At 38.8% G+C, this 12246-nt stretch overlaps 1 protein-coding gene across 3 annotated transcripts in view; it reads right to left on the bottom strand.

Moving 5' to 3' along the window:
• FSHR (follicle stimulating hormone receptor) overlaps positions 1-12246 on the bottom strand; it is a 175011-nt gene that overhangs the window by 28556 nt on the left and 134209 nt on the right. For all 3 annotated transcript variants that reach the window (XM_058684153.1, XM_058684152.1, XM_058684151.1), the window contains 2 exons: positions 1969-2040; positions 508-585 (listed from right to left, as the gene is read on the bottom strand). In XM_058684153.1, the coding sequence (XP_058540136.1) occupies positions 508-585; positions 1969-2040 (150 nt within the window). The remainder of the gene's footprint in view (positions 1-507; positions 586-1968; positions 2041-12246) is intronic.

The following is a 12246-nucleotide window of genomic DNA, read 5'->3' as shown; positions in this document are numbered from 1 at the left end:
CATTTAAAAACATTCCCAAAAGTCAGAGGGAGTAACTCAGGCTCATTAAAAAAACGTGATTGTTCCAAGAAAATGAGAAGTCATCTTATGCCCAGCATGGGGTTGAATAGGAGCTGCTTGGCATGGTTATGAGAGAATATCTTTTGAATTCAGCCTCCTTCTTGATCTTTTTCTCTGGGCAACAAAAGCCTTGCCAGGCAATAACTAGCTTTATTGATGCATGAGTTCTTCTGTCCTTCAGAACAGATGTTGCATCACAGGAGACCATCACTCACAGAGCAATTTTAAATACTTGAATCGCACCACAGAATCATAAATTATTAACATGACTCCATGTTGTGATTCTGAAATGCAAAGATGGAAATGAGAGAAAAATACTGAACCAGACAGAAATTTAAATGGTGAAATGCCAAAGTTACCTAAACACAAAAGGAGCATCCTGTTAAGAAAAAGATGATGAAATGAAAAACCAAATATTACTCCACTGGAGTTTTTTTCTTTACTTACAAAATCATACTTTCAAAACTCAGCCCCATGAAAGAATTTCTTTCGACTGTGTGGATGTTTATATTATCTTGAATGTCTCTAGAAGAAAGAACAGGTACATTAGGTATTTATGCCAGCTCCACTCAAGTAACCTTCCAGCATTTAATTTCCTTGGCATGATGTGGTCTTTAGCTGAGGCAATGTTTGAAGAGTTACTGTTTGGAAAGATGATGAGTTCAAAGTTAGGGAAATAAATGACCTCTAATTTATCTTCAGTATATCCGTTCTTAAAAGTGAAATTGCAGACATGCAGCCTCTTGTCTCTGAACATTTCCTTAGCTAATTTCACTGTGTTAAAGTTCTAGGAGACTCCTTTATTATCCTTGACTGCTCAGTATGCCAAAGCTACCTTTCACCTCCAAACCAAACTTCTCCATTCCCTATAGTTGGGACTTCATCTTCCTCCTGTCTCAATCCCCCTCTCACTGCCAGTTGACCTCCTTTTCTACCTGGGTCACAGGAAAAATTGTAGCATTGATTTTTCTCTTCCTGAATGAAGGGGTGGGGAAAGTCTCATTTTTTGGTTTGTGTCCCTCATCTTCTCATCAAGCTTCACTGTTGGGTCAGATTTAACAAATAAACTGTATACAGAAGTGGTAAACTGCTTAGAACAATTGAGAATGTTAAGATTTTCTTTTTCTCTCCCTTTTCCCCTTTGTCCTTAGCTCCTTACACCACTTCCCTACCATTTCCAGATTCTTACAATTTCACTATTGGAAATACACTTGGCACTACACACTTTTTTCCCCCTCTTCTTTAAAAATTCAGATGTCTTGGGGCACCTGGGTGGCTCAGTCGGTTGAGTGTTTGACTTCGGCTCAGGTTGTGATCTTGCAGTCTGTGAGTTCGAGCCCCACGTCAGGCTCTGTGCTGACAGCTCAGAGCCTGGAGCCTGTTTCAGATTTTGTGTCTCCCTCTCTCTGACCCTCCCCCGTTCATGCTCTGTCTCTCTCTGTCTCAAAAATAAATAAAGGTTAAAAAAAATTAAAAAAAATTCAGATATCTTGGGAAAAGGCAAACAGCTTATCTTGCTGACAGTGTGAATTTGTTTGTCAAGTGGTTTCTTTATGCCTAGTATAGTAGACTTCTGGAGGGAAGAGGTGAGGGTGGGAGAAGACTGGGGTGGTGGGGTAGTTGTAGTGGGAAGGGCATGTAAATCACTAAATAGTGAAGAAAGAAGAGACTACTTGATTTGCTACAAACTGGTTGTGTTGATAACAGTCTTATTGAGGAGCCTGCTGTCTCCACACTGAGCTTAGCTGGCTTTCAGGTAAAACCAAGGTTGCTTGCTCTTGGCCTTACTACCTCTGCTTACCCAGAGTGACATATTTGGAGGATGTAGGCTAAACAATACATATTACAGGCCCAGTGGCTGTTGGGCAAGCATCTATTGATTAGGTAAATACTCAAGGAAAAACTTACAGTAGAACCTTTTGGAGAGATTGAATCTTGTGAACAGCTGGCAAGTGCTTAATACCTGTGTTGGATATTAACCTAGAGAGAGACAAAATAAGAGTGAGAAAAAAGTGAACATGGCTATCTTAACAATTGCTAAGGTATGAGCTTTCCAAATTCAAAATAACGATTTTGAGTTATCAGAAAAACCTACCAGAAAATCCCATAATATTCTTGACTCATGCTTACCTTTTCTATTTTAAGGCTGTGACCAAGGTCTAGCAAGGTATTGATTCCTTGGAGAAAATAAACTTATACTTAAGGCAGAAAGGGGCTGGTATGCCACATGTACAATGCTCTTTTTTTTTTTTTAAGATAACATGATAAAAAAGCAACTTGTAACTAGATAACAAAATGTTCCTAAATCACCCTTTGTTTCCCACCTTCACATATTCTTTGGAGAGCTGACCCCAGTCCAAATAATTCTGTTGAGATTAGAACATGAGGTTCTGTGCCCTTTGATGGAGTATGCATGTAACCTAAACTGCGTCAATCAGACTGTCTCCTGGGAAGTGTTTGGAAGTTGATGACAGCTGAGTCCGCTGGTGCCATCACCCTTAAGAGATAAACCATAAATTTCTGTAGCTGAAATATCCAGAACTATAATGGATCCTTCCCAAGGCCTGCTTGTGTTAGCCTGGGTTCCCCAGGAAGCAAGGCTTGAGAAGCCTGGGCTATAGATAGTATATTTGATAATGAGCTCAAAGAGTTTGTGGCAGCAGTAATGAAACAGGGAAGAAAGATAATCAATACAAAGATAAGTTGTTGAGTTGGCCACCGCTACTGGTTACTGGTCCTTTATGCCAAGGACTTGATTTAGGAGATTTTCAAAATGGATCTGAGAGCTGTTGCTCTGAACTGGGGAGAAAGGTAAGCATTTATTTATGGACTATTATTTCCTTTTGGTCAGATGTGTCTCCATGGTGTTAACTCCCCACCTCTGACTTGCATGCCCCAGTGTCTAGTGGGTTCCTGCCAGGACAGAAGACCTAGGACAGGAAATGAGAGGTATACAAGGCTAAGCTAGGTGCAGTCCATTTGCACCTTCATTAAGCTGGTTGAATGTGAGTGGAATGGCTGCCACAGCAGTGGTAAACGTTTTGAAGTGACACATGAGAGTTGTTTGACACCTTCTTGTTCAGCATTTCCTTCTTTCTTGTGAGTTACTCTGAATCCTTCTAATACCTCCTCACTACCATTTTTCTTTTCTATGTTTGGCTGACCAACCAGAGTTGGTCTTGGTCATTTGCAATGTAAAGAATCTTCACTGGTACAGTCATCGTGAAGGATCATGTGTCCTTTTGGGTTTATGATGCTAGAGTAGACTTTGGTATCTTGTTCTTTGCTTCTAAACTCGGAGAGTCAGTGAATTCTGCTATGGGTTCTCTAATGGTTCTCAGATGTTTTGTTCCCTCTTCATTCTTATTGATTCATGGAGGCTCCATCTTGGTCAGTTCTGCTGATTACTTCAACAGCCCTTGATGGGTACTCCTTTGTTTTGATCAGTTTCTGTTCCTATGATTTTGCCTCTTCCAAAATGTTATATGAGTGCAATTATATATTACGCAACTTTTTGAATCTGGCTTCTTTCATCCAGTATAATGCATTTGATATTCTTCCATCATGTTGTATTTATCAATAGTTCATTGTTTTTTTTTGTTTTTTTTTTTTGATGTTTATTTATTTTTGAGACAGAGACAGAGCATTAACAGGGGAGGGTCAGAGAGAGAGGGAGACACAGAATCCGAAGCAGGCTCCAGGCTCTGAGCTGTCAGCACAGAGCCCAACGTGGGGCTCGAACCCACAGACCGTGAGATCATGACCTGAGCCGAAGTCGGAGGCTCAACTAACCGAGCCACCCAGGCACCCCAATAGTTCATTGTTTTTTATTGCTGAGTAGTATTCCATTGTAAGGGTGTATCACAGTTTATCCATTTATAAGTTGAAGGACATACAGATTGTTTCCAGTTTTTGTGATAATTAAAAAGCTGCTTTAAACATTGGTGGTGGTGGTGGTGTTTGTGTGTAGGCATGTACGCATTTCATGTGAAAGAGAGCGAGAGAAAGAACATTTTTCTTTATCTTGGATAAATACCTAGGAGTAGAATTGCTGAGTTGCATGGTAAGTATATGTTTAACTTTATTAGAATCTGCTGAACTGTTTTCCAAAGTGACTACCATTATGTGTTGCCATCAGCAGTGTATGAGAGTTCTAGTTGTCCCACATCCTTTGGTTATGTTAAAAAAATTCTTAGAATATAAAAGTAATAAATGTTGAGTGTGGGAATTATGGAAAATATGGTAACATTTAGAGAAGAAAGTAAAAATCACCTCTAGTTTGACCACCTGGAGAGTTTCTGCCAACATTGAGAGCTTGATGTTTCTACAAAAACAAATGGCTTTCATAGTTGCTTTCCACAATCTGAGAGTCTACTCATTATAACAGAAACATTGCCAGAAGTAAGTATCTACTAGCTTGACACAGCCCTATTCCACATTTTAATTTAATCATATCCGGCCATCTACCATTTTTAGATCTCTTCTCATGTATCTATGACGTATGCCCTTAATGAGATATCAAAGTAAGGACCATATTTAATATACTCTGACAATCTATACAACTATGTGCAGATTTGGAATGTAGTATGTGCTCATAAAATATTGAGTTAATTGGTTGATGTTGCTAAAACATTTCTTGAATCTGTCACTGGGAATGTATAAAAATCCTTACTCACTTAACTTGTCTGCCATCATTGCTACCTGGAGTAATTAATCTGAAACAGAGGCAGGGAAGACTGCAGGCCAAGAATTGGTAGAACCTATGGGCCAACTCTGTCATGAACTAGACACAACCCATTTCATCTCTTGAGACTGGAAAGGATGTGGAGTGTGTGAATATCAAGGTAGACATTCTATCAGACACCTCTATACTCTGCTTCATTCTCTCCGTCCATCTTTTACTCTAGCTGTTACCATAGCAACTAACTACACACAGACTTAACTTGACAGATATTGGTTGCAGCTATACTGATTGTCTCATTTTCTGCCCTGGGCTTCTTTGCCACCTCTGAGTGGGACACCTAAAGGGATCTGTTCTACCATTCAGAGACGTGTGCAAATTGGGAAGTGCAAGGGAGTTGGTACCCCATAGGGCAACTTTTGACTAGTGTTGAACTCCTGTCTTCCATTATGTGGGTGAAGAATTCTGAATATATTCTAAATGACACTTAGGAGGGACTCTAACAGGAATGAATCCCAATTTTCTGGTGGTGATGAGCTGATAATACATTCCTAAGTTGGCTTTCCTTCTTTATTTTCTTCTCCTTAGTCATCCAATCTCTTTCCTTGGGTTTAGGTATAAAAATAAATTACTTGCATATAAGTTCTTCCTCAGATGTGTTTTAGAGAACCTAGGCTAAGACAAATACCAGCTTACACTGAATCTCACATTTACATAGATTCCCTGATGGTTGCTATTTCCTTTTACTCCAAATCTGTCTCTCCTTGCACCCTAGCCCTGTTTCTCTTCCTTTTTCTACTGTAAAGTTTCTAGAAAGAGTTGTCTGCATCTGTTGTCTTTATTTTCTTGTATGCCGTTCCTTTTCCACCTGCTCCAAGATTTTTCATGATGCATCTCTCCACCAAAATTACTTTGTCATTCATCAAACGCACCAATCCATAACTAATAAATTTAATGAGCAATTTAAATTCTCATTTTTAAAAACCTTTTTCAGGAGAATTCACTACTCTTTGCCAATATTCCTTTCCTGTTAGCCTTTGTCATTTTGCACTCATCTGTTGTTCTTACTGTTAATTCATTTTATTTTAGTTTTGACATCCCCTCCTCCAGCTTTATTCTGAGACTTTTCCTTTTTTCTCTATCATCTTGCTGGGAATATCTCATTTACCATGGCTTTAAGTACTATCAATATGGTGACAACTCAGATTCATACTTGACTTCTGACTGCTATAGTCTGTCTCTAATTAAAGTTTACTTTATGTATTCTTCAGAATGTCTCATTGGCATAGAAAACTAATTTTTTTCCCTCATCACCTCCACCAAACTGTTCTCAATACTTCCTTATAAATAGCACTACCATCTATCATTTATTGGTTACACATGTGACCATTAAACTTGGCTTCTTCTCTGCCCAACATCAATACATCTCAAAGTCCTCTTAGATTTCATTTCCAAGAGATTTCTTGATTCCATACAATTACTTCCAACACTACTGATACCATTCTAGAACAAGCCACCATTTTCTTTCCTCTAGGTCTCTGCCATAGATCTCCCATATATGTAATCCTGTCTTTTTTGAACCCATTCTCCATACAGCATCCAGAGAATTCTTTTAAAAAATGTAAATTAGATGGCTATCATCCTCTGCTTTTCTTTCGTTCTTTTCCATTATAGACTTTATACTTCTTACTGCCTACTCTTGGACCTTATCTCGTGCCATCTTTCCAATACACTTCAGCACCAGTAGCTTTCACCCAGTTCCTTGGATACACTAAATTATTCCCTGTTCCCAGGCATTTGCCCATGCTCTATATGGAAGGCTGACCACCTGCTCCTTCCTTGGCCCACCTCAACTTATCCCTCAGGGCTCAGTTACAAATGTCATTTTCTTGGTGAAGAGCTCTCTGATTGCTGATTTAAATTAAGGCCCCTGATTTATTCCTGGTATAATCATGTCTTGTTTAGAACTTTTTCTTTTTCACACCCTTCAAAATTCTAAACTATATATTTTATTTATTCAATATCCATCTCTTCAACCAGATTGTGAATGACCTGAGCACAGAAATCATGTTTTTCCTAAAAAACAAAAACAGTGTTGGCACAGTGGTTGGCACATATAATGTGCTTGATGTTTATCAGGCCAGGCAATGTGCTATGTGCTGTCAAAAGATGAGCACTAAAAGGAATCATTCACTACCTGTGTTCATTACACCTAATGGATTTGACATTATATTGATAGCAACCTCGCTCTGTCTCTTAATGAATTAGTATTACTTGTACAAAACTGAAGGAGGGAAGAATTTATGCTTGTAAAAGAGAATGGTACATTATTTGCTATCAATAGCATGAGCTTCTGAAGCCACAATACTTAAGGGATATCTGTAAATGTCTATAGATGCATGTGGAAATCTTTGGCTTTTATAGAAAACACACAGCAAAATGGCTAAAATTATTCCAGTAGTGCTAAGTTTAAGACACTTAAGAAGATCTAGTGACCATCTAGTGAGATGGATTATTGGTGATAACTCTATAGCTAAGACTCTCCATAACCCCAAGATAACTCAGGAAATGGAGTTCGGATGAACACTTAGTTTTCAATTCATTTTTCTCCTTTGATCAATAAATTCATGTCTGATGGAGGCTGGAAGTGGGTAATCACCTACAAGCTCTGTCTCAATGGGTTTGCTTTGGTCAGATGACTGCTTGCTGCAAAATTATTTTGATTCACTCAACTGTGGTTTATCTTCAAAAACAGGTAAAGGCCTGAGGGTAAAATGTCAGCAAATTTAAGTCCTGCAAAAAGATCTTCTAAAGAAAAGCTTACAGTTCTCCTTTCTCAACAGCCAGTTTCACATTCTGAGCTGGTGTTAACACCTTTCATGCCTGACTGTCCCTCATCTTGAGGTAATGAAAATGAGCACTGCTTTCATTGGGGTGAACTTAATGAGGTCCTTCTATTGCTGGAAACCATTCCCACTATGTGCTGCCATGTAAGAATATACTTGCCTTTTAGTACACGTACTGCCAAAGCAAGTGTTATACTTGCCTTTTATGAACAGGTGACCCCACAGCTCTGAGGCTCATTGGTGAAAACATCAATTATGCTTTTATTAATCTCCAGGAGTGCTGGTGAGTTTTTAACTCTTAAATTGTGTGTTTTCTTAGTTTTATTGCATTGGAAAATATGCCTTCCTTCCATACAACCTCCATTCCATTCCATCCAAGAGTGGACACCAAAGACCATCTCTTGGTTCCAGAAAGCTTGCAGCTGAATTGAGCAGTTCAGGTTAGTACAGATGAAATACTCAGACAGGTCTAGTGCTAAACTGTGTATTATTTATTGAGTGTATTAAGAGTTCGGAGAAGGGGAGAGCAATTTGGGTTGGAACAGTCATGGAGGACTTCTTATAGGAAAGAAAAAAAACCCAGATTTCTGAGTATAGAGCTTATTGGCCTGAATAAGAGAAGTGAACGCATGTGGATAGACCACAGGAAGGGTGTGATGGAACAGAAGAAGATGGAACTGAAAGGGAAGGAGGAGGAAGCATCTCAAGAACCTTTACAACTAGGTAGGGAAGTGTAGACTTGATGGGTAAGTGATTGGAAGTCACTTTTGGATGCTGAAAGAGGATATAAGACTTAAGGACTCTCTAAGCAGAGGTGGCCCATGTTTCCACAATCCCATAACACTGGAACTTAATAGTGGTGGCCAGGACAAACCAGTTGCTGGTTGAGACCCAACTGCATAACCCAATGAACGGAGAAAAGTCAGGAAGGAAAGATCCGCTTCATCACACATGCTAACAAAGAATGTAATTCTTCATCTCTATTCCACCCCAAATCCACCATGGAAGGGAATGGTCAATTCTGAGACTGTGTGAATCAGCTCTTGTAATTGTGAACTGAGGCCAAAACAGAGTTCATGCCAGAGACTGGATGGCTCATTGAAATACTTCAGGCAAATTTGATTTTGATTTAGGAATGGTATGTTGTTGATTGTATGTCCAGGTTAGGGGTCTATAATTTTTGCCAAAGCACATTTCCTAGAAGCTAATGCTGAACTCCTTTTCCTACCTCCTAATTGGTTTCCAGTGATAAGGAATTTGTTCACACCTAATTTGAGTCTTTTGTTTTTTTTTTTTGCTTTTTACATTTTTAATTCTTTAGTCTCCTAGATAAAATGAACTTTTTCCTTCTGACCACTCTGGGAGAAGATACTTACCCAATGATGGATAAGAAGAACAGACTGCACTTAATTTAATACATGAAAAGACTTGTTACCTTGGGCTCACTGATACTGAGATTTCTATTAACTGCAGATCCTTAGCGATTGGGAATTTGTGTCTTTACATACACCACTATAAAAGAAGCTAACATGTACTTTCTGAATCACTAAATAAAGATTGGTTAGGTGTAGAATCCCACAATCTTGGAGTTAGATGGCAGTGTGTAAGAAGCTCTGGTATAATGAAAAGGGCCTTGTACTTAAGATTAAAGACCCTGGATTTGAGTGTCTATCCTCTTACTAGTTGGATGATACTGAGTATTTCACTTGCCTTTTCAGAGCCTCAGTTTCTTTCTGTACAATGACTTTGTGTAAGGAACTACATGAGACAGTGGAGAGCCTGGTTTCCTGCCTCCCCAGCCTCATAACTTCAAAACTGGGACCATTTAACTCCTATTTAGCTTAAACTCACCTCAGCCCCCATAGAAAACAGACTCCTTAGCAATCAGGAGTGGGTAAGAGCATAGTGGTTGGGGGAGAGTTTAATGAACCCAAGGGAAGCATTTTAAAGAGCTCAGCCCTGTTAAAGTGGCTGCATATTCTGTTTTGACCTAATACCCTAGCTTACTAATCAGGCTCTGGTCCTATTCTTAGGGCACAGAGCAAAGCTTTGAAACTAGTCAACGCTGAGGCTAGAGGATCTGGGTTCAAGTTCTGCCTGTACCACTTCTTAAGGTGTGTGGCCTTAAGAGAGTTAGATGAAGTGTCTAGGTCTCAGATCCTTCATCTTGTACCCAAGAAATTAAAATGTACCTTACAGGAAACCTTAACACCATCCATGTTCAGGCACTCTTATTGGTCCTACTGCAACCTTGTATTTCAGTTGCCCCGAGACCCTACATGATTTCCAGGTTCTCCTAGGATGGGGACCATGTTTTGCCTTTTTCCAGTTCTCTTGGGTACTAAGATGCCATTTCCACATCCAGGTCAATGTTGTCCCAGTGGGGCTGCCATGGTGCCAGAGTGGGCTGGTCTATTAGTTGCTGCCCAAGGCTCCTTACTCTGTTGCAATACTTGGAAGCCATAGCTATATTTCCCAGATTCTTGCCACTTCCTCTCTCTGATTTCCTTTAGCAATTGCTGATAAACCTGCCTGAATCAACCTTCTTGCTTCTCTGATTCTGTGTAGTTTCTGGGTCCTGATTATCACCTAGAGGTTTGTTGGTCATCTTGTGGAAAATTACTGTGAAGAGTGACAAAATTGAAGACTTAGACATTTATAACAAAAATATAAGTGATCCAAATTGGTTGATACTTTCTGTGATAACAAATAATCTCAGAAATAGTGCTACAGAGAAGACATTTTTAAATTAGGCACATTTGGTTTGTCTTCTTAAGGGAAGGGCGATGCAATGCATTTGTAAGAAATCTATGCTATGTAGAGATCACTTGGAAAAAATGGAAATAGTTAATTTATTGCTGAAAGTGATGCATGTCATCATTAGTGAAAACTCTAGTATTACACATTTTAAAAAGTAAGGAAATACAACTTTCTAACTGGTTAGAGTTTTTTCATTGTGTTTTGAACACATTCACTGGAAATACAAAAATGCAGTATCTTCCAAGTAGTTTGTAAGAACATTGGATTGAAATTAGGGAAGAAAACTTACTAGCTGAATTTCATCAACACATTTACATAAAAGTATAGGATAGAACCACTGAGTATGATGACTCAGGGAGTGTAGCTATAGGCTTGTCTTCTGTTGGATTTACTTATTGTGATGATATTTTGTCTTCAGATTTGACAGCCATTGAAATATGGGATGATAGGACCTGTGGGTTGCTTTTCCAGTGTTAAACTAAGGATTAAAAAATAATGAAGCACATCCTATGACATTGTTTTCTCTAAAATATTTTTATTATAATTAATGGGAGAAAAATAGGCTTTTTGTGCCACATAAAATGTTATCTAGTGAGACAAGATGTAAATGTAAAAGCATATTATTTATTCAGCATTGTTTCATGCTTTAAAATATTTTTGTGTATATTTTGTAATGTATAAAATAATACTGTAATTGTATGTATATCCATTTTATAAAGTTATTTGGGAAGTATACTCATACATTTTTGTTTGTTTGCTGATGGGAGGAGGAATCAAGACCATACTGTCCAATACATAGGACATTTTGCTTGGAAGGAGAAGCCTGTAATTCTGAAGGGCTGCCAGGTGGAAATGGTAATAGATTTGTGCTGTGTTGCTCTAGAAAGTAGGTATAGGATTAATAATAAGAATGGTTAACATTTATTGAACATTTCCTATGCACCAGGCATCACACCAAGCACTTAACATTGATTATTTTATTTATTCCTGTTCTGTACCTTAGGAGACAAGTATCATTACCATCCTCATATCAGAGTGGTGGAGGAGGCTCAGCTGATAGAGGTCCAGTAACTTTCACAAAGCCACACATAAGGAGAGCAGAGCTAGAGGTTGAATCCACATCTTTCTGACTCTATATAGTTTGTGCTATTACCATTACCTGGCTTAGCATAATGATTGATTCTCATTCATTATGAAAGATGCCCACAGAGGAATGAATGGATTATATAGCTAAGCACTTGGTTCTTTACCTCTGGAAATATGTTCAACTAAATGACTGGAAGGGTTTCTTCATGAGGAGTGTGATATTTTAACTTGTAATAAATATTTCATCTATGTTCCCCTTCCTGGTCCAGAACTTTTGGGTTGGTGAACATGTGGAGATGTGGGGAGAGTGGTGGGCATGGGAGCTCTGAACCTTTTACCCACATCTTTCCCTATTCGTCTCTTCTATATGGCTGTTTCTGAGTTACATCCCTTTATAATAAGCTGGTAATCTAGTAAGAAAATGTTTCGCTGAGGTTCTATAAGCCACCCTAGCAAGTTAGCTGAACCCAAGGAGGGATCATTGAAACTGCCAATCTATAGCTGGTGGCTCAGAAGCACAAGTATCAACCTGGACTTACAATTGACATCCGAAATGGGGACAATCCTGTAGGATTGAGCCCTTAATCTGTGGGATCTGATGCTATCTCCAGGTAGATGGTATCAGAATTGAATTGTAGGATACCTGGCTGGTGTCTGAGAATTTCTTGGATATGTTGTAGTGAGGGGGGGACCTACACATTAGAATTAGGTGTAGAATTGGAGGAGGGAGTTGAACTCTGTGACCTCTAAGATGCCTTTCAATTTAGAAACCTTGAGCATTTCTCTAGACAAACTATTTCCAGAAAATATAAA

Source organism: Neofelis nebulosa, chromosome 9 (assembly GCF_028018385.1).
Source record: "Neofelis nebulosa isolate mNeoNeb1 chromosome 9, mNeoNeb1.pri, whole genome shotgun sequence".
Classification (NCBI taxonomy): domain Eukaryota; kingdom Metazoa; phylum Chordata; class Mammalia; order Carnivora; family Felidae; genus Neofelis; species Neofelis nebulosa.
Note: the sequence above shows the minus strand (reverse complement) of the source record. Positions and strands in the feature narration are given on the sequence as shown.